Here is a 23,124-nt window from a genome sequence, read left to right as displayed (position 1 = left end):
AAATAGCAGTGGGATATGGCAGGAAAATGATGGATTTTGGAGTGGTTGTGTAGTTTGGACTTTTGCAGGCCTACTATTATCAAGTCAGGAGACTGTGGAAAACATATGGCATGCCTAAAATAATATAAAATGTTTTGAAATCAGAAACTTAATTTGATGAACGTTCTTCCTTATCGAAGAAAGTAAACATTTATTAGGATGAAAGTAGTAGCTAGGGTAAGTCAAACAAGCATCTGTGCTACACTGCATTAGTGTTTAATGTTTAGACAAGTAGTATACATGGCATTAATCACGTTTTTCATACCATGTCACTATTGCAGATTCGTTGACCTTTTAAACTGAAGTCCTCGAAGCTTTGTAGGTTGGGAAAAAAAACTATTTGTTTTGTTAGGACTGTTTGCTTGTACCGTAATGGTATGTAGATATATTACATGCTAAGTTTACAATTTACACGTTCACTCTGCAGTAACCCAAAAAAAGTGTGATGTGTAGCTGAAACAACTTACACTGACATGGAGAGAGAGAGATCTGGAGGGATGGGGAGAAATTTATAAGACTTTCCATGGAAGAAATTGGTGAATCATTTTGAGAGGGAACACCAGACCTCCTCCTCGCTGTTTCTCGGATTGATAGGGGATCATGCAGAGGCACATAAGAACTCTAGGGGACTTTCCATGAACAGCTTTGTGGAATTCATGTTTAGGAGAGCCTAATAAAACACTGTTGTACAACACCACAAAATGACATTACAGTATTTCTTGTACAGTAGATTTAAGAAGTGTTATGCCAGTTTCTTTAGTTGCACGTGTTGATGAACAGAAACACTTAGGTTCTCTTGACAGAACAGCATACTTATACGATTCTATGGAAAAACATCGGATTCTGTTGATTTCATTAATGGCGGTCTCCATGGAATATCTGAGTAACTAAGGAGGATTTAAATGAATACAGATAGAGACTATTACACCCTGTAATCGGAGGGCATTCCGGTACAAGGCACCAGACATGCACACATTCATTCACACAGTTGCAATATTCTGGGAAACTTACCGTAAGCCATAGATTTCTTGGTAAATCTTCACTACATACTTCCTCGAATCTGAGATCTTAGAGACCACTAAAGACACCGCCACTAATAACATGAGGTAAAGTAATTCATCAAAGTAGCTACTTTAGCTAAAAGAAGCTATTTCTACAAACCTTTATATAAGAATAGTATGTGATATTTCATTGTATAGACAATAAATAATAATGACAGTTATGTGCTATATAGCCTTTTTTGTGCACATTATGTACACGCTACTACTGTACAGCGCTACTTTCTTGAAAATAGATCAGTCCACTCGTGTTCTTTACCAACACAGCCAGCGTCTGGATCTTCTCAAATTTTCACTGAGTTGTCAGTCACATCCTCTGGAATGTACCCTCCTCTTCAGCCAGGAAGCAAATTATCCATATGTATTTGGTGTCCTAGCAAAGCAAAGCTATTCAACTACTTCAGTTAATCTGTTTGAATGTATTTTTCCTCTTAGATCCTGCTGCGGATTATTGGCCACTCATTATACAAACTCCATTTGTCGCAGCTAGCTACATTAACAAGTCGTAGTTTAATCCGGGTCCTATCCCATTAACACATGAAGTGGAAATAGATTCTGAATATATCCGGATCATATCCTTGGAACTACTTTATTTACTTACTTCGTTTTTATTTAACTTACCTACACGTTACTTGTGCTGCTAGCTTTACACGACTTGGCTTACAATCCTTACAGGTCATTGAATCTGATGCGCTGTAGTTTCATGTTTGGTGCTGGATTTTGTTTGTGACTTAACAATTTACACCATTCACCCATACATTACAAGCATATATTAACTGCAAGATAGGATGGTAAATGTTCTATTGTCCATGCTAAAGCCACTCAAACCCAACTGACAGCTCTAAGGTAGAACAGGCAAGCATTCTTCTCTTTAGATGGACAAATACCTCAAAAGTACTTTGCTTATTTAAGCAAAACTTTCTTCCAGCTGACATTATTCAAGATCTATCCTTTTATTTAAGCCAATTGTTCTGCTTGTGTGTGTGTGTTTTTAAATGGCCTGTACTAACAGACTTAGACCAAGCAGTCTAGTACCTTCCATGTGCTTAAATTGAATCAATTTACTCATGTTTTTGATATAATTTTGTTTGCCTAGTCTTATTCTATTTAGCTTTATCGAAAGCTTTGAATTTTATTTTAATAATGCCTTCATAGTTAATTACTTTGAAATTCTTTACTATAAAAAATAATCACCTACTGTAAGAAGGAATATTATCCCTTCACCAACAGAACTGTTTCAGACCTTCACTTTATATCTGAGATGCTCAAAAAGTTAGTGCTGAAATGACATTAGGAAGAACAGTAAATGACACATTACTGGTCTCCAACCAGGGTTGTGTTGTCTTGCTTTTGAGACCATATCACAATGTTCTTCTGGATAGACTGGACATATTGGGGTTAACAGCTTGTTCCTGGTGACCGATAATACATTTTAATAATGATTTGTCTGCACATTAAAAAGTAAGTCTGGTGTTCCTCAAGGTTCTGTTGTAGGGCAATTCTGTGTTTTCCTTAGACATGTTGGCACTGGGTACAGTTAAAAATGTAGTCCCTGTATTAGCTTACACTATGCTATATACACACACATGCATGCATCAGCTAAATCAAGACACCATCTTGCAGCTACATGCATAGGATTTGCATCGTAAAAAATAAGTGTGGAGCGGGTGGATGAGGGGGAAAATTGGTAGAATATCCTGGCCCTTACAAACCTACAAGCAGTTAATTGGGACTAGAGTCCGAGAGTCCACAGCAAGCGACACTGGGGTAAGTCAAATATAATACTCAGTCACTAGTTGCATACACACCTGTAACACTTGTGTCTTATTGGTATCAGATCCGGCAATATTAAGTGTTATTAAAGTGGAGTAGCAGCTTTAAAGATGTATGGATGTGATTAGCTTGGCCATCACTCGGGTTAAACCCCAGCTTTCACAATACAAATATATTTCTGCTTTCTAGCTTTAAATGGTGATCGGTACAATCCTATTAGACAGGTTATCTACAGTTACATGCTTTTTAAACTGTCTATTCTTGTAAGTCTTGTAACACATCAGTTTATCTCTTAATAGAACATTTATTCTTGATGTTTTGAGCAAACCGAGTCACGTAATTATCGTCCTTGTAAGAGAACTAAATAAATTATTGCAGCAGAAACCACAAGAATGATTTGGGTTATTTAATGCTTTAAGACAAATAATAACTAAACATATTTTTTTGTGAGTAAAAATGACAAAAGTATATTGTTATCGAATAACCGTAAGGCACTTGCTGAAATTGCTGAAAGAGACTTTAAAGGATGCACTTTAGTAGTCACACATTTGTTCTAAAGAAGCCTGAGCAAATGACATCTAGTGACCTTATTCACAAACGATCCACATTTGATGGACAGTTGGATGTTTTACTTTGAGAGAACTGCAAGAAAAAAATAGTAAAATGCTTACTTAGCATTTGGCACAAACTTCTGAAACTATAGTGTCTTTTTTCTTCCAGAATTTTGCTTTGAGTGCTTATGCGAACTGTAAACCGATAGAAATTATAGTATCCGGATGCTCGTAAAGCTTGGCATGATGACCAGAAGAAAGACCAGAAGGAAGAAAAACTTGTGGAATTATGAGTTTGAGGTTGTTGTTTTTTCACCACTAGGTCAGAATAAAAGCATGTGAGAATCGTTCTGGAGGTTTCTGTCCCCAGATGTGGCAGATGGGACATCATCTCAAACCAGTGTTAGCAGAAGTGGTCAAAATCAATCTCGAGAAAAAAGATTCTGACTCGTGATGCTGTATCTTTGGGAAAACACTTGCCTGGAAGAACACAAACAAAACTGTGTCCAAAGACAATTTTCCATAACAACAACACAGAACCCACATTAATGCCTGTTACATTATTAGTAATAATTACAGTAAGTTGTTAGCCAGCTAAATTGCTTTGAAAACAAATTCCCTTATTTGGCCTCAGTCAGTCCTGTAGCTGTGATGGTTCTGCTCTTTATTATTGAAAACAGTCTTTTTGATGAGGAGGGGTTATAATTCTATTTACATCAGTTGACATGCTCTACTCAATTGCATACAGTAATTGCAGTCATCCTGTAATTTTATGGCCGTGCCCGCAGTCTCTGTGATGTCCGTCGGGATGAGCTCGGAGATGCTTGTTGGGGTGTGCTACCAGCATTCCCATTGAGCAGACCACACCCTGATGACAGGCAAACTCCAGGAACCCCAGGTAGTCCAGGGTGACCCCTCAGTCCGGGTCGGCCAACATGGCCTCTCTCACCCATTCGACCAGGCCGTCCATCGAATGCTCTGCCAGGTCGCCCACGCTGACCTGTAAATATGAGAGTTAAGATCTTACAATCTGCCTTATTGATTGATTGATTGAGTGATTGATTTTTCTAAGCATTCTAACATAAATGGTCCTTGAGAATGTTTGCAACAGAGTTCACTGCAAAACCATGTCATCATAATCATAGCTTTGCAGCCAAAGGTTTACATACTGTAGATGTAGACTAAAGACGTTCATACTAAAAATATATATAAACAGGCTTATTTCAGTTTTAGTGTGCTAGTTCAGTTTTCAGAGTTTGTTAGCATTTGGCGGCATTACTTTTAACTGATTAACTTGGGTCAAATGCTTGGGATATCTGTCCTCAAGCTGTTCACAGTTCTTCAATGGGATTTTTGTGGGCCTCTTCATTTTTAGGATTAAGGTAAGGGCTTTGTGATGGTGACTCCAGGACTTTTCACTTGTGCACCAGCCACACAACATCATGCCTCTCCCATGCTTTAAATATAGTTTGAAGCATGGGATATAGTGATGGTGATTTTCTTACATGCATAGCCGTGATCATTATGACCAAACCAAAAACATTGACCTTTTTTTTTCTCTCTCTCTCTGAAGAGAGAACACTCCTCCAAATAAAATAGCTGGTGATCACCTGCAAACTTTAGTCTGGCTTTTTCATGCTGGTCCTGGAGTTCCTTTGGGACTCATTTGAACCTTTCAGGTCAAAGATTGTTCATCCGTGTCAAGATCATTTGTGTCTCTTTCTTGAACAACGCAGTGTCTTCGTGGTCCGAAGACTATATTTGCTTACAGTTGTTTGTAGGGATGCTAATGGTGCATTTTGTTGTTTGGAAATTGCTCTTAATTAAGGAGGAACTGGATTTTTTTCGCATGCGGTCTTGGCTGAGTTCCTTTGATTTACCCGTGGAATTAAGGCCAAAAGCATTATCACTAAATGTAGGCCCTTAAGTACAGCCACTGGTCAGTAGGAAAAATCATGTTTGACCTACTGCATTATAGTGAATTAAAGCTGAAATACATTGTTTATTGATTGATTGTTTATATCTCGTATGGACAAAAAAGAGTAGGACTTACCAAAAGAAAGGTATGATAACTTGAAATGTGTGGAGTTGTGAAAAACTCAAGACAATGTAAACCTTTGGCCTTTGGAGAAAAATTAAGAAGCTGATTCGTATGACATGAATGCATGAAATTACCCTTTTGTCCTTGGTCTCCAGTGTAACCAGTTAAACCATAGCCTTTTGGACCCTTGTCTCCGTTCTCTCCTTGATCACCTGCATGGAAAAAAGTAGACTATTAAAACTACAGTACAAATGGTATACATGCATATGGGTATTATTCACTGCAGAATAACCGAATATAGTGTAAATATACAGTAATTGCATTAGCTCTACAACAAAACTACCACATAACTATATATTATCATTCGTTATGATATTTGATCATGTTTTCAGTTTAGTCTAAAGCCTTATATAGCACCAAGTAAGCTTCGCTCGTGTCTGTTACCAAAAAAAAAAACCATCCAGGACCTCAGAGCTGCTGTATAGATAAAAATAAATAAATTCATTTGGTTTCTTTGCCTTTGCAGTTTTTCATTTATTATCATTGCATTGCATCCAATCTTCAAAATAATATAGTATATGTGGTAATACTTCAGACATTGTAAAGAATCCTTTGAATGTATCCGTGTGAGCATCCATCTTTTTGATGTTTTTTTGGAACGGAGACCAACAGCTGGCTAAGCGTAGTACATTTACTCTGTCGACAGATGTTGGCTATCTGTACTTTATGAATAAGAATCATGCCTTACAGACTCTTTTTGAATCAACTTTTTTTTTTTTCCCATTCAGCTGCTAGGTGTTTGAACACCCAATTGTTACTAGTTGTATTTTGAAGGTTTATTTTATATCACCTTTTCACAAAATGAATATGAGCATTTTTAAATGCTTATTATGAGTATTTCGAAAACATACAGTACCTCGTGGCCCTTTTCTGCCCGGATCGCCAAACTCGCCATAGAATCCTTGCTGCCCTACTTCTCCATCAACACCATCAGTGCCAGGATCACCCTAATGACAGGCCAACGAAAGTAATAGTTCATTCTATGTAAAGTCTATTACATCAATTCTAACACTTGTTTTTCAGTTTTAAGGTTCATGGGATGTCTTAATAAATTCCTGCTGACTGTACTATAAATTTGCTCTGTAATATTAACTTGTAACTTCTTCAGTCTTTCCTTTAATGCACCTGAAGTAGTAAAACTATGAGTCGAAAAAAGCACCATAATTCATTTTTTATAAGCCATGCAGAGTCAGTTTTATATCTTTTTACATGCATTGGAGGCTTGGTGAACTTTTAGTGAACATGTTTGATAATTCAGACTTTCCCCTTTAAAGGCAGATAGGGGATTCTTTCTGATTATTTAACACATCAAATGCCTCTGTCTCTAACCACTGGGTCTTCATAGAGACTTGGAAATTTTGAGTGTCTTAATTCCAACCAGTGTAACAAGACCTGCAGCCTGTTCTCTTGTCGCATACACACTACATATCTAAGCAGGGGATTCTGAGAAGGTTAATGTATGTTGCAAGTCCTGTCTTTGTTTACCAAGACAAAAAAATAAATAAAATTATAATGATGTCTAACGGGGCTGAAAGGCATGCGTTTTCACTTTGCGATGTCTAAATAAAACCACATCTAAAGTTTTTCCCCCAGACATTACCAATGCTAGGTTTACAGAGGTGTTTTTGTTGTTGTTGTTGTTGTTGTTTAATGTCATGCAGGAATGGCAGACTCACGGGTGGTCCAGGTGGTCCCTTTTGTCCTGCGGGACCAGGGGCACCCATGGGCACATCACCATACAGTGGACACACAGCGGCACATGTCCGCTTCACAGAGTTGGCAAATGTGGACATCTGTTCCAGCACCACACGCTTGCAGACCTCGATAACATGTTGGGCTGAGAGTGTTGGGCCCTGGGAGAGAAATTATTACCACATGCATCACTGGCTCAGACTTAACTCTGAAACAAATCAGCCAGCTAAGGGCAGCTTTGCCCTATGTTATACAAAAGATTGGAAAGGATGTGGCTTACAATGTAATGAAGAAAAAATAGAGCCAACAACATTTTGCCAGGATCGTTATAGATTTATGACCCACACTAAATGAAAACCTTGCCCCAAGCTACAGAAAGCACACTAATGAGAAAGTGTTTACTAGCTCTCTTGACACACAATGGTTACCACACAATCTTATACATGCAAAAACAAGTGGTAAAACGCCGGTATCTTTAAAGATGCAGTGTTTTGTAACCGAATTTAAAGGAGCACGATATTTATGAAACTCATTTATGAAATTGTTTTCGTTTGTCAGTAACAGAAATACAAATACAAAAATAACTTGTAGCTTGCATTAACTACAGAAAAAACCTAAGACTGACAAGTTCTCCTGAGATTATAGTCTGGAATAAAAAGGGTTAATAAACACTTGAGTTGTTTATTAATATAAACAGGCAATAAAAGTGGTGTAGAGAGAAAGATTTGAACATCTAATACTCACCGGTGGTCCTGGAGATCCCTGAAATCCCTCTAGCCCTGCGTCTCCTTGGACACCTTTGGTCCCCACACCACCTTTACGGCCAGGATCTCCAGCAGGTCCACGCTTCCCCTGTCCTCCCTGTGGCCCTAGCTCACCTCTATCTCCTACCTTCAACGTGTACAAATATTACTTTTCTTTTAAATAATAGAACAATTATTTTTACTCCACTAAATTTGGTTCACGAGAGCACCGAGCCCTCGTCTCGTCCGTGTTTGCTACATAAAACACCAATAGCAGTAGTACATTACATTGACAGCCCGCAGGAAGTGCAGTAACACTTTCAATCAAACATGCAATGCTTTATCCATCTGTGGCTTCTATCGGGAGCTGCTTTTGTTGTCAGAGCGAAAACAACAAAATTTCTGCCCATATTAGTTCAGAAATGTCAGTTACTTGATAAATGTCTTGTTTAGAACGTTTGTATGAAAGTAGCATCACACTCACAATTGTGCTGTGGTATTACACATCAGTCATGCGTATGTTCATTATAACAGCACTCCTGCTCATAGGATATGGCTTAAGTACAGTATATGTACGTTTCTGTGATGATCTTATTCGACTCGGCAGTCAGAGTCATGACTGAAGTGGTGTGTGTGTGTGTGTGTGTGTATGAAACAATAGCAGTGAATTTGCTATATGTGCATGTTACTGTTACATTCTAACTGTCACACACTGTTTCTTGGCTGTAAACGTGTCAAATCTTGATTAAATTCTTTTAATTGCCATGATTTTAACATACTTCTAATAGGAAAAAAAAAATGAACCGCTAGCTCCTAAAGACTGAAATCTTACCATGCCCTTTTGTCCTTTTTGTCCTTTCTCACCCTGCGTAAACAAGAAATGTTCACATGATCATTCTCACACCGTGTGCCTAGAAAGAAGAACATTTGTTCACAGAAAATGTAAGAAAAGGTGTGTAGTACAGTACCTCTTGCCCTTTTACACCTTGTAATCCTGGAATACCAGTACTTCCCTGTAAAATACAGAAGTAGTAACAGCAAAAAAAAAAAACACTCGCTGTAGTATGATCAAGATGTTGGATACATTTCACAGCAACCACCAGTGGTACTTTAGACAGCTTTTTTTTTTTTAAAATATAACCAACACTGACAAGTTTAGTTTTTGCTTGACATGCATCTTCTTTTTTTTGTGTTTTTACATTGAAGCGTTCCAAATGTTTCATCTTCAAGCTGTTTTTCCAATCCTTCCATAAGGCAGAAAATTTGTGGTGCCAGAGGCAGAATATGTCCAAACACTTGGGTTTGAAAAACCAACAGTCATAGAGTTTCTTCTTAATGTTCATCTCTGTGTTTGTCATCGATTATTTGACCATGTTTTATTACTGCCACTTTTATATAGTCCGTACGGCCTGAAGCTCCCTGCTCATGCACGGGAAAATAAGCAATTGGTTCACTATTCAATTGGTCACTAAGCAAAAACCAGCTGAAAGTTCTTTATAATGCCGTTACAGCTTTGAGCCATTATAAAGTTGTGCACATTTTGTAGACGAACAGAAGAAATGACTCCATCAATTACAAATATGAAAAGCTTCAAATGAATAAATTCTCTCTCTCTGTATTCTGAAAATTTTCTCTACTTCTGAACTACTACATTTCTCTTTGTCCCAACCCTTTCAAGGACTTGAGTTAGAGAGAGTTAACGTGCTGCTTCTGCTTTCCCTGTTCTTCACGGCATAACGTTAGGTTCATGATTAATCAGACTCGCTGTTGATGTCCCAACAAAACTTTATCTAAATGTTCCAGTTACATAGCGAGACTACAACGATTCATGATAACACAAGAAGTCTTGGTTAGATAAATCATGTCAATATTTGTGCAGGGAAATTGTCAGTGTTTACAAATGGACTAAGCATCCTGCTTGAGCAGATTTCTTTTCCTCCTGAGGCAGATTATGCAAATCACCTGTGTTCACAGCTCTGAGAGTGCCAGGTTTTTATCGAGTAAAGAGTCTGAGATCAGGTTTTTCAGTGGCTGCCTTTAAGCACACGCACTTGCTTTCTAAAACTAGCAAGGAAAATGCTGTCAAATGTAAAATAATAAACAGTTTGATTTGTTTGTGTAGCACTTTTAACTATTCAAATTGTCTCAAAGTAGTAACTAAGTATAGAAACTAAAATAAAAATGTAAAGTTTTATATTCATTTACAATAAATATCTGATAATAATTTGAACATATCTAAAACATGTCTAATGCAACGATCCACAGCAGAGAAGCTGGCAAGAATTAAAATATTTATATAGACATATGTGTCAGTCACAGCAAATTTTGTTTTATTCAACAATAACTTTCACACACGTTTATCTCTTAAGTTGATGGCACACAAGACAAATGGCCACAAAGTCAGAACTGCACGTAACCCAAACACACGTATACTTATAGGCCAGGTCCATCCCATGGGTGAAAAATCTTCTGAAAACGCACTTGAGTCTGTAGTTATATCCGAGGTCTGAATATTGATTTCGTAACTTCAGGATAAAATCCTCACTAGAAGGATAAATGGGCTCTAAATATGTCTAATAAGAACAAAACGATTAAACACCATGGGGACTTCCAATGAATGAATTGTGAATTAAGTATAGGAAATGAGGTTAGATTGGAATAGAGAACCGAGACTGGAATGAGAACAGAGGACTCAGTGTTTTTTAAGTCACAGACAGTTACTTGTGTGCCTGCTCTCATTGCCAGCTGGCTATGCATGGCTACATGGTGCACGTTGCAGGGCAGACATGACACCATTGTTTAAACACGTGGGGATTCCACACTGTTTGAGAACCACAGCCATGTTCCTGTGCATGTGCTGTGTTTCCTGAGATTGCAGAGAGTTCTTCCCCAACAACCTTATTCTTTTCGAAATAGTAATGACAAGCAGGATGTATTTCAGTCTGTTCTGCACTGGCTAAATCGGTCATTGACCTGATACTTGCCTCAGATTCTGGATTTGTATACAGTATGTTACACTAATGACCGATAATTTATTGAACAGAATAAATAAACAGCCAGTTCAAAAGTTGTTCAGAAGAACTTTCTTGCCTGGCTTAAATCTTTTTTGACCGACCCAATGACAGTTTGTTAACATAAATGAAGATTGTAAAGTCCACATCTGAAGCTGTGTAACAGTGTCCCACAAGGTGCTGTTTTAGGCCCTGTATTATTCTTCTGTTATACCCAGCCCCTTGGGCATGTAATTCATAAAGGTGACTTTCACTTTATTTCTAGAAGAGATCATAAACCTAAGAAGCTTCTTTCTTCTAAATACTGACGAAAGAACAGGCTCACGAAGTAGTTTCCGCTGTAACGTGAACAGTAGGTTATATTTTTTCGATAATATCCAGCGCATACACAGTGACTTGAATTCTAAACTGGATTTAACGACATTAATTAAATCTTGAGCAATCTGCTGCACAGCATGCTATATTCTATGCTAATGCATTTGATGTACAGTAAATGAAACCTGTTTTTGTTCAATGTCTGAAAAACTGGGTGATAAACCTCTACAGTAGGTTAACAGATTTCTATCCATGTTACCAGTAAGTGAACGTTACTTTGGGTATGTCAAAATTCTTGATGTATTAGAAAGGGCCAAGAGATTAAGTATTTGTCATCTAAAAAAAAAAGTCATACCTGTTTTTAGATATTTCCCTGTATGTCATTACGGAAGAGATTATCCATGACCAGTGAAACAGCATACTGATATGTGATCTAACTCAAAAGCCTCTTGACTTAATTTGTCCGTTTTGCAAGCTAGCGGTATTAAAATGATGCGTTTTGATAGCAGAATTAATGGACATACCAGCTTGCCCCTTACTGTCATACGTTTTATTCTCCATCCTCATTTTGGACCCTAGTGAGCTTGTAGTTAAAGCGAGCAGAGTTCATTACCTTTGGCCCTGGTTTTCCAGGTAATCCTATATGTCCCTAGAAATAAAAAGCCACATTTTAGGATGAGAAATACTTTTAGAGAGAATAGACATATTTCACAGGACTCAGGAACATCTTTCCAAAACATTTACCGTTCTTCCTGGAGGCCCCATGAGTCCTGGTCTTCCTGGCTTTCCTGCTGAGCCTTTATATCCTTGCAGACCCTGGAGAATGTAACATTTTTTTTAAATATAGCAGAAGGTTGAGTCTATGTTCTCTGTTACAGAGCCGTTAAGAACGTGCTAGAACCGTTCAGGCACTGTGTAGCCAGATTGCGGATTTTAGTAAGCACTTACAGTACGTCCTTGAGGACCCATGTTCCCTGGAGGCCCCTGAGTGCCTTTCTCACCCTGTTTGGAGAAAACATCCCACCATATTTAATCTCCACATATAACACTGGTTCATTAAAACAAGCATCTGTGAGGAACGCGGACATTACCATGTCGCCAGGTCTTCCGAATTTTCCCTCAGGCCCCTGAGCTCCTTGATAAGCCTGTGGGGAAACGATTTGAAATTACTATAAAAAGTGCAAAAATGAAAGAAGTAGAATGAGCGATAACCTCACAGAGCAATGACACAGTAACAGATCATACCTCGTTGCCAGAGTCTCCGTCCCTTCCAGGTAAACCTGGATCACCAACAATGCCCTGAAAGACACATACTTTCCATTTACTCACATACATTTCCATTTATTTGTAGATAACTTGTGATGAACGTAGATTCTGGCTACCTTTATTCCCATGCCTCCAGCTCTTCCCTTAGGCCCTTGTATACCCTGGATAGAATGGATAAAGAGAGGAAAAAAGCGTTGTAATAAATACGCTTTAAACTCTAATACATTAGTTTAACACAATTGTGTAAGCAGAATATTTACAGGCTTTCCTTTTTCTCCAGGTTCTCCTCTTTCACCAGGATCTCCCACAATACCCTATCAAATAGATAACCAACAACATTGATATAATTCACGATCATTCAATATAACAGGAAAAAAAAATCAACCTTGGAGCCATTAAATATTCTATAGTTTGTCTCTCTGGGGAACCCTTGTAGCTTCTAGGGAAGACACTCGGGTGCCAGAGTTCAAGTAGAGTCCCTATAACAAGTGGAAATTATAGTCCAAAAAGTGCATAAGAAACTTATGAGATCATAGAGAATCAACCTTAGTCGTATGTATGTTTATTTAACAATAAATATAATAGTTTTGTAATTAATTGTTATCGTCACAGAAGAGGCAAAAAGGTTCCTAATAGGATTGTAGCTATGAATGTTACAAAAGAAAGTTATGTTTCCACTCCACCTCATTTTAGGCACAATTATTGCCTACCACTTGTAGTTGTTAAAAATATTTTATACAGTACATTGCAGTAGAGACGTCTCCAAACTACTAGACTAGGTTTCTTTTTACTGGGTCTTTCTATGTAGGCGATGCAAACCATGTATAAATTAAATTTTAGAAGGCATCCAAACCATCCATGATCTCATGACTGCTGTGTTTAAGCTGTTCTGCATTTAAACAAAATGGAATGCTTTCCATGAGATGCTTTAGTCATGCTTTTGGGGCACATTTGGACATGGTTTGTCATTGAGTAACTCTTTGTCCCTTTATGATTCCTGTCTCCTGATTATCAGGAAGCGTGTAAAACCCTTGTTCTTCAGCTAGCAGCATCACTTTTCCAGCTGAATTTGTGTTTGCATTGTCAGCTACATTGATGCCCTTAATAAAATGTAACGCATGAGAGCCATAGCTCAAGCCTATAACTACTTATAAAAGTCATAGCTAAAGGCTTCAGCTTAGAAGAATTCCTCTGCACACTTAACTGCATACAGACTTAATTTCCCCAAGTAACGCTTGCATGGGTGAATTCCGGTGGTTAGTTTTTGATTTAAAAGCGGACCAGGGGTCTTAAATGTCATTGTGGTATATAATAATGGTGCAGTGTTTGTTGATGCTTCCTTCCCATTTGATTACCTACCTGCAGGCCCTGTGGTCCTCGAGGTCCATCATTTCCAGGGGGACCTTCATCTCCCTTTAGAGATTTTGGAAAAAATGAGACTGACAATTGATACCTGTTTTTGTGATTTAAAACCACAAAAGGTGCTAAAAAAGTACCTTCACTCCCTGATATCCAGGAATTCCCTGGTACCCCTGATCTCCTACTGATCCCTGGAAGAGACAAGGAGGAGCAAATGAGTCACGTATTATCCAGCAGCAATATGAGCTGCTGTGAAACTTTTAAAATGGGTTAAAACAGTTATTTAATTCTGGTCTAGCTTACTCTCTCTCCTGCCAGCCCCGTCTCTCCTTTCTCTCCAGGGGGCCCTCGCACTCCCTACAATTGTTAGTGGAACGTAATATAAAGATCACTGATAAAATGAATGATGCAATGCATTTATTTGCACAGTACAGCCATATAAATCGTGTGACCTTTCTTAAGACATATCTCTGCTATGCTTCTTACCTTGTGGCCTGTAGCACCTGGTAAACCTTTGAAACCTTTAGGCCCTCTGTCACCCTGCAAGAGGAAGATTCATTAACATTGCGAATGTGTAGAAGAAGAAGATGCCGTACACGTTACGCTAATACTGTACCTCAGGGCCACGGAGTCCTCGCATTCCCTTTTCTCCTTTGATCCCAGGCTGGCCCTAAGGGAAACACATTCATTCCAGTTCAGCTTTTTCAGTGCACAGGTCAGAGCAGGAGGGACAAAAGTAAAGAAACATTTTTAAAATGAAAGCTTTTCTTAAGAAACAATAAGAAGACACAATACCTTAGGACCGGGTTCACCCACGTTTCCATCCTGTCCGGTGTGTCCTCTTCGTCCCTACATTAGAGAGCAAGGACATGGTTACAGATGGACGTGTTAAAAACGGATGATTCTTAAATCAGTTCTTAACTATACTTGTTTGAGATGTGTCGTAGCCGTAGGAAAATCCTTAATATATACACATACCTGTGACCGCACTGCAATAATTAAATTCTGTAAACCTAATAGTTAACAAGTTGTGTGCTTCAAAATCTCTTAACTTTAAATCTTTAACTTAGCAACTGACAGATTTTTTTTTTTAAATAGTGAATATTATGAATTCATTCATTCATTTTCTACCGCTTATCCGAACGTCACGGGGAGCCTGTGCCTATCTTAGGCATCAAGGCAGGATACACCTTGGACGGAGTGCCAACCCATCACAGGGCACACACACACTCGTATTCACTCACACACTACGGACAATTTCCCAGAGATGCCAATCAACCTACCATGCATGTCTTTGGACCAGGGGAGGAAACCGGAGTACCCGGAGGAAACCCCCGAGGCACGGGGAGAACATGCAAACTCCACACACACAAGGCGGAGGCGGGAATCGAACCCCCAACCCTGGAGGTGTGAGGCGAACGTGCTAACCACTAAGCCGCCGTGCCCCCCCTAATATTATGAACAGTAAACGATTTATTTACAGAATGCTGGATTTTAGCTCATTTTGTTTTGGTTACCGTTTCATCAAGCAATAAGCCACAAGCGATTGTCACGAATAAAAACATGCAAAGTTGCTGCAGTTCTTGCTTTGATCCAAACCGAACAGTGCATAAAATAACACATTGCTATACTCTTCGTGTCTAAACATGAAACGACAGTAAAGGTCAGTATTTTATAGGAGTTTAAGATGTTAACCCATTAAACCGCCACAGAGGTTTATTCTAAAGTGCGTATAAATCATACATGCATAGAACTAATTATAGAGAGGATTTAGCATGTGTCTGATGCTGACTGCATTCAGTTTTCATAAAAATTACAGTAATGGTTTTCAAGGTCCTGGATCCTTTCAACCCAGTGGGTTTATATCCCTGATGCCCTTTTACCCCCCATGCGATTTGTCCAGTAGGCTGTTACATATTTAACATGTTGCCTTTCTGGCACATTACTGCTGAAACAAGCCTTACTAAGCATTGCACTAGCACAGCCAGCTGTTTGGCTAATCACTTTGAGCCATAAACAAGCACTTATTCACTTAGCGCCTATTGTCTAAACAACTTCATTTGAAAGCAGTTCATTAGCACAAGCGGAGTCTGGTCTGTAGACACAGGTGTGAAAGAATTAATGGAAAGAGGTGGTAAGAGCAGTCAGAAGAAATGTTTCTGGTGCATCTAAGACCACCCAGTGCAGTGGATAATCCAGTGCATCTTTTCAGGGCAGGAAATATTGTGCTGTCTCCAGCACAGCAACAGTTTCCTGACTGTAATACACTCGATCGGAATTAATTTTTACCTACTACAGTGTTTAAGGATATTCAGTCTTGTTAAGGATGAAGAGTCTTATGGCGTGGTCATGAGTTTCTCTTTCAAAGTCGAGATCTTTTTCCCTTTTCCAGCTCACCGCTGAGAACTGGATGAAGATCAAAGACATAAATTAGTCAAAAGTCTGGAGTGGAAAGAACGGCCCAAGGAAAAAGCACCAGCCAAATGTATACAAACTAAATGGATCCTGATGCATTGTGCCTTGCCCTCTAATTAAGCTGATGCTGAAACCCTGCCCTTTGTATTTGCTGCCTGCTCTCTGGCTTCATTCAGCCTGATCCTGCTGTCACCGACCTGTGCGTTTACTCCGTGATTATTTATCCCCTTCGTGTTAAACACTTAGCCAGTTAGAACAACAAACTCCTTTAATCCCTAATTATACCGTTAAATATAATTGTAGTACTTCAGACAGGGAAAAGTTGGATACCAGTTTACTCAGTCTCTTCCCACTACAGCTCATATTCTTTCCTCTGTGGTCATTTCCTTTGTTCCTACTGTATGAACTCGAGGCTCATGGACTCCTGTACCATACACCAGTGTGAAGGATGAAGGAGCATGAAGGAGTACACGTTTTCTAGCTTTGGTGATTTTATATAGAATGCACATTTAATTAGAAGTGTGTGAGCCAGAGACAGCTTGTAGTGGTGCTTTATGTAATCGTAATAAAGACCGATTATTGCTTTGAATGCCAGCAGTACATGACCGTGCTAAGATTGAGGCAAGCCGCAATATTTACCGTCTTGAAGCAAGGCCTATTCCTAGCTCTGTTTCCATCATGTCTTCACTCAGCAATACTTTCACTGCCATTTTCCACAACTTCACTCTTCTTCCAGGCCAAGTCCACCCCTACTTTCTCTCTTCCTTCGTCTTCTCTTCTTTCATTTATACTCCACCCCCGAGCTCATGACTCGGCATGTTTGTTTCCCAGTGAGTCCCTAATGAGCGTCTATCAGAAGCTTGGTAAGCTAAAGGCTACAGTTAAGTGCCACTGAGTTTGGTACGTAGAGCTCAGGTTTTTTTTTTGTTGTTGTTTTTGGCCTACAATTCATACCCAGTTTCCCATTCGCCCTGGTTCTCCAGTCTCTCCTGGCAGACCTCCGTGACCCTGCGCATTGACAGAAAGGCACGGAGATCAGCATAGTACAAACACATAACATCAGGGAAAAGGCTGGATGAAAATATGGCTACCTTAGGACCTGAAATTCCCTGTGGACCTGGCTGTCCATGGGTGCATTTACATGTGGCTTTGCCTCTTCTCGCACTGAGGCCAATTTCTGCATGCCCTCCACACTATAGAAAGCAAGGGGAAAGTGAATAGTAGTAAGGGGCTCTGATCATAAATAGTAAGCATATATACACAGAGACCGCTACACACACCACAAGGTGACTCACCACACTCGAGAGCTCACAACAGCCTTCGGAATAGGCCTGGTCAGCATCACAGGAAACACGCATCCTCTGCAGGTCCACCTGTATAATCATCGTGGGGATATTATAATGATTGTTTCCTGCATTCTTCAATCATATGCATAGCTTTAAGCTTCTCTGACCCTCATAAATCTCTAGAACTAAACAGGGTATTGGAGGAATTACTAACGCATAAGCTGTAACGTAAGGCCTATTTTTTTATCCATCCATCCATATATAGAACATTATTACCATTCAGTGGTAATGTCTCTGAGATATATATTACAACAATATGGCTTTTTTAGTTTTTTATTCATCTACACTTGTATGTGTAATTTAGTTAGATGATTCATTATTCACAATTAACAAAGGTGTTGGAATCAGGCACAGAGCGTCTGGTTGTGAGATGCTCATCAGGAATGGAAGTGAAGAACTTGAGCAGAGATTGTATAATTGTCTGTCAGATTTCACAGATCATGCTGGAGTTTTTCCCCTTACTGTTTGACTGTGTTTCAGATGGCAGAGCGGTAGGGTTCATATTTGTTTAAAAAAAAAAACACTCATTCGGTATATATCTCAGTATAAATATGCATATTTGAAACATTTTCACCGCATTACTCCTTCTTTTCATGTTTACCGAGCACTTGTTTGCATAAGGGGATTTCAAATTATTTTATTATTTCCCCTTTTTTCGTCACCCATGATACCGAGCCCACCGAAATTCACATGCTTTCCAAATGACATGAAAACGATTCAGAAAATGACGTCAGCTGTTGTGAGGCTGAATTAGCATTCCTGAGAGTTACTCACAGTGACCGGGCGATCGCCGGCAGTTCTCTTGACGATGGAGGTGTAGCCGCGGAGGATGACTGGCCTCGGCTCATCCAGCAGTTCGGCGCTCACTTCTTCACAGTCCACCAGTAGCTTTGCCTGGTCTCCTTTCACACTGAGCGCCAGTTTGTGCCACTCACCGTCAAACAAATTCTCCACACCGTGAAAGGTGCGCAACATCTGTATATCGCTGGGGCTGCTGTAGAAGTAGTCCAGCGTTCTAGAGTCACCGTTAAAACGCAGCCCTACCAGGTCCCGGCCCTCGGGGTCGCTAACCTGCCAAAGGTTCCACGATGCCTTTGCCTCGTCCTTGGTTATCTTGAAAGTGGCTATGACAGAGTAGTCAGTAGGCAGACCGTTTGGGTAAACGTCGCTGGATGAATAGGAGGTTGGCCAAAATGTTGGGCGTTAGAGAGATATAAATAAGAGACAGTGTGTGTAAAAGATTAGCAGAGTTGGTAATGTGGGAGAGATTATGACATTGATGAATAAATACAGGAAATGCATGTGCAAGACAATCCAATTTACAATCCAATTGATTACAAGTGTCGACACGCAAAAGGCAACAACTTTACTAAATCCCACAAAGCTTTGTATCTGTATACAGTTTCTGCATGTTCTTTGGTTGATCTTGGATCGTGTTAATTTAGACCACATGCCCACTTTTGTTCCTCTATTGTCTTTTACAGCTCATCTTGTTCTTCTGTTATAGCTTCTGTGGCTTTTTTGGTTTGTTTTTAAGCAGAGCCAGTTTGTTGAAATTAGTAGTTAATGTTTCTGAGAACAATGAGGCCATTTCACAATCCACATTAGTGCAAAGCTTCTCTTTAGGAGGCCCCCACCTAGAAGTCTCTCTGTTTTCCTTGATGCTATTCACCACATTTAGCCTGAACACTTGGTCAATGATTTTGCACTAACGTGCACTTCTCCATATGTAAACATGATTTGGTTGTCAAGCTGGAGAAGTTCACTGAGGACAGCTTGCTTGGCCCACACACAACTAGGAAAGACCCAACACATGGAGAAACTACTGCAGTCCCTGGAAGCACAGAACTAAAACCCACTGTATCTTTCTGTGGTCCCAGCAGCATGTTATATTGTACTTAAGCTTGTGAAGCTCTCTGTTTTTTTTCACTGGCTGTAAATAAAGAAAATATATAGCAGTTTGATCCATATAATCAAATCCTTTTGTGCATTGTCTTAGTAATCCAACTCGACAGTAAATTCTGATCGGAAATGGTTAGCACTTATCAAATCTGATCGGCAGAAGGAAACGAGAGCTATTGTTTGGAGGAGGGAAAGATTGCACTTGGTGGAAAATCAGGACCAATGGAAAACTCATGAAAGTTTAAGAAGAAAAAAAAATACCATTCCTTCTGAACACCACATGTCGCAGGGGACTAAACACTTCTCATGTGTCTAAGTATAACATTGTCTCAATTTAAACCTTGGCACAATCACAGGGTTGGCATGGACTAGCTTTTGCACCACCTGTGCACGATCTGTGTATAACTTGGCTCTTCCTCAGAGTAAATTAACCCCTAAATGTCCAGGTTTATTTTTCAGTAGTCCATTTTAAATGGTGAATTATCCAGTAAGTACTATGGATTATTTCCTAGTGAATCTTGTTTCCATTTAATTTTAGATGAATTTTTAATACAGTACCTCAGGCTCTTCCTGAGATGCAGGGAGGGGTTTACACGGTACGCTACTGACTCTGGCTCCGAGCCTTTCACCTGCCTCACCCCTCTGCTCTCAACCAAGCGAAACTCTTCCAGCAGGTCATAACCTAGAAAACCAAATAGACACACCGTGATGCTGAGAGTAAAATCAAACCAAATATATACAGGGGAATTTTTCACTTGCATCGATTGGCAACAGTCATTCCGTTGTGGTTTAGAAACGTTAGCAAAACATTGCTGTTTGCTGGACAGATCAAATGCGAATGGAAATCACGGAACTTTCCTCGACTTGCTTTTCTTTCTAATGAGTAATGTTCTAAAAGACTGGCAAAGAAAGTCTCCTCTCAATCATTTTGTAATTCTTAAAATGTCTTTAATGGGATATAATGAGCACATTAGTTCAGGCATGAATTAATCGTGCCCAGGAACTTTAACTGCAATTACAATAACAGCCAGCAACATTTACACGACATCCAAGAGCCTAATACTGGAAATGTACTCAAAGGAAACAAACATTTCACTGCTATATTCTTCAGTAAGTAATCACTTTTAGAGGCAAAGATCGTGACAGGAAAAATTAAAAGTCGATCTGTTTTCTAGCTTGAGTAGAAAGCATGTAAGTGCCGAAACACTGAATATGTTCATGGAATACTGCAATGAGCCAAATGATGGTACACAATGCACACTGCTACAGAGAGTAAGGAATACACACGGTCTGTACGGGAGATCTGGTTGGTCTGGTGTGGCTCTATACTGCTCCCTACAGGTGCAAGTGCAGCACATCAAACACCTAAATGCACCTAGGGTTAGTGACCCCAGACTCTGTGTGATGTGTCCGAGTTTACACTGACCCACCGTCTGGAATTCGAGTGCAGTCATTTCGAATGAACAGTTCTTATACCTACTTGGTAAATCCTGACATTTAGTGAAGCCCAAGAAAGCCAACAGAACACTGAGAACCAGCATTTTATTTAACGCTGGCATGGTGAAACTTCTGACCCTCAGCTGCTAATTGGACCTGCAGGAGAAAGTGAGAGCGAGAAAAGGACTGTGACAATTATGTGAACTATTCGTTGTGGAGAATAAAAAAAAAATGTAACAGAAAAGAAGCAGGTGGATTGGTTGTTTTATTATATATATATATATATATATATATATATATATATATATATATATATATATATATATATATATATATATATATATATATAAATGTATAATTGTCAGTTGTATTATAGCCTCGGTTTAAGTCAGGTCAGTTTGAGACAACTTTGTTATTCAACTGCATTTCACATTCAGCTAAAAAATTTCAATTGGGTTCGACCTGAAATAAAACAATCACATACCATTAAAATAATTAGGCACAGGCCCTAACGTGTAACACCATTCATCATGTTTCTGGCAGAGATTGTTATTAAATGAATCAAGTAGACAGTAAAAAAAAAAACTGTCATTTTGCATACTAATAACTTACTAAACATGTCTACTCTTATATTGTCCAAGTGTTGCCCAACTGAAGAAAATAAAATGCCAACACTGATTTAATTAAAAAAAGGATTAATTATTGTTTTTTTTCCCCTGAGTATGCAGACTAATATTAACACTGCTCTCAACAAGAATGAATACTTTCACTATGTCAAGTGTTTTTACAGCTTATTATGAACATGTACTAACTCGTGGGGACGTCAGGTACAGGACCTCAGTAGAATTGATCGTTTTTTAAATAGCCCATAAAGACCATGTTGCAAAATATAAACCAGCTTGCTGATTTGTATTAGCTTTTTTTTTAAAGTCCTAATAATTAGCTGTAATTTTATTAAAATGATACCAGATGAATGTAATTGACTTACATATTCCTTTCGAGAGTGGTGTATGGTGCTGAGGGAAGCCGGTTCTTCACCAGGTTCCTGCAGTATAGTCAGCTTTAAAGTGCCATCTCTAGGCCGAGCACTGCTTTAAGCTTGAAGTCCGTTCACAGCAGCTTGCTCTCCAACGTGATCCTGGCGCTCCACTCCACCCTAGGTCCTGATGGCTCTTGTATGCTCCTGAAGCCCACTGCACATACTGTAGGCAACCTGGTCAGAGTTGAGAATTACTCTGAGTAAATAACCCCTGTGTGCCACAAAACTCTTGAGACGAGTTGGAGAGATCCACCGCTGGGCACAGCCTCCAGTTACTACTACTCCCAACACACCTGATTTGTTGTACCAGTTAAAATAATGTTAAACGGGTCAAAGGAGCGCGTTGGATCTTGGGAACAGTGCATTACTTCTATTCCAATCCTAAACTCTTTTACAACATAGCAGCTATCAGGTGTAATGTAGGTATCGTTAAAATTAAGTACTTATACCCTAATACAGTAGCTCATGTAGTATCTACTAGTCAATCGCAAAGCCAGCAGCCTAACCAGGATGGGAGTTGCTCTTAGGGGCCGCTGATAGAAAGATGAAGAATGTCACGGATAGGCTTGACTCGAGCTCTGCAAACATTCCATCAAAAAGGAACAGAAATGCGGTTCACAGAAGTGGACTGAGAACTAGATCTTGTAAATCAAGACAGAAAAAGAATTGGGTGTAGAGTATACGATCAATCTATACTTTAATTCAGTTAATAACAAAGTGAACTGGCCATAAAAATAGACCACTCTGTATTCAGTGTGTTTCAATCATACAACAGGATGCTGTGGACTGTGTGTGTGTGTGTGTGTGTGTGTGTGATGGTAGAATTGAAGCATATTGTGCTAAATGATTGGGAGGTTGAGTTGTGACAAAAAACATACAATCAAACCCACATTCACATCCCCAACAAACAATCTTATGTAAATCCATATTCTTGGTTCTCATTTTATTGTATGCATGACTTTTATTACAGGTTCAGGTGAATCACATTCTACTGTTTCCAACCGCCACCGAAAACTGCAGGACGTTCAGGCACGTGGTCAGGTATGGGATTGCTGCGTAACTTCTGCATGGAGACGT

General features: G+C 39.3%; 1 protein-coding gene across 1 annotated transcript; it reads right to left on the bottom strand.

Annotated features, from left to right (window-relative positions):
- Window positions 1-3,288: 3,288 nt before the first annotated feature.
- On the bottom strand, window positions 3,289-22,614 carry zmp:0000000760 (collagen alpha-1(IX) chain). The gene is made up of 27 exons (XM_027165922.2): window positions 21,997-22,614; window positions 21,052-21,164; window positions 20,130-20,253; window positions 18,444-18,837; window positions 17,619-17,696; window positions 17,415-17,516; window positions 17,278-17,331; window positions 14,704-14,757; window positions 14,525-14,578; window positions 14,395-14,448; window positions 14,212-14,265; window positions 14,046-14,099; window positions 13,909-13,962; window positions 12,810-12,863; window positions 12,666-12,710; window positions 12,529-12,582; window positions 12,375-12,428; window positions 12,232-12,285; window positions 12,028-12,099; window positions 11,897-11,932; window positions 8,926-8,970; window positions 8,790-8,822; window positions 7,959-8,105; window positions 7,199-7,375; window positions 6,379-6,469; window positions 5,597-5,674; window positions 3,289-4,421 (listed from the first exon to the last, which is right to left on the bottom strand). Exons 2-27 carry the CDS (start codon window positions 21,128-21,130, stop codon window positions 4,192-4,194), a joined length of 2,325 nt encoding a protein of 774 aa, XP_027021723.2. The 5' UTR covers window positions 21,131-21,164; window positions 21,997-22,614; the 3' UTR covers window positions 3,289-4,191.
- Between the last annotated feature and the right edge of the window lie 510 nt (window positions 22,615-23,124).

This window comes from Tachysurus fulvidraco, chromosome 4, assembly GCF_022655615.1.
Source record: "Tachysurus fulvidraco isolate hzauxx_2018 chromosome 4, HZAU_PFXX_2.0, whole genome shotgun sequence".
Taxonomy (NCBI): Eukaryota; Metazoa; Chordata; class Actinopteri; order Siluriformes; family Bagridae; genus Tachysurus; species Tachysurus fulvidraco.
The sequence above is the reverse complement of the archived record's forward strand: the minus strand, read 5'-3'. Positions and strand labels throughout refer to the sequence as shown.

Coding starts and splice junctions, on each gene's coding strand:
- zmp:0000000760 (XM_027165922.2), bottom strand. CDS start 21,130: ATGCCAGCGTTAAATAAAATGCTGGTTCTCAGTGTTCTGTTGGCTTTC. Junction 12,583..12,665: donor CTGGAGGCATGGGAATAAAG/GTAGCCAGAATC, acceptor TGTGTCTTTCAG/GGCATTGTTGGTGATCCAGG. Junction 8,823..8,925: donor AAGGTGTAAAAGGGCAAGAG/GTACTGTACTAC, acceptor TTGTTTACGCAG/GGTGAGAAAGGACAAAAAGG.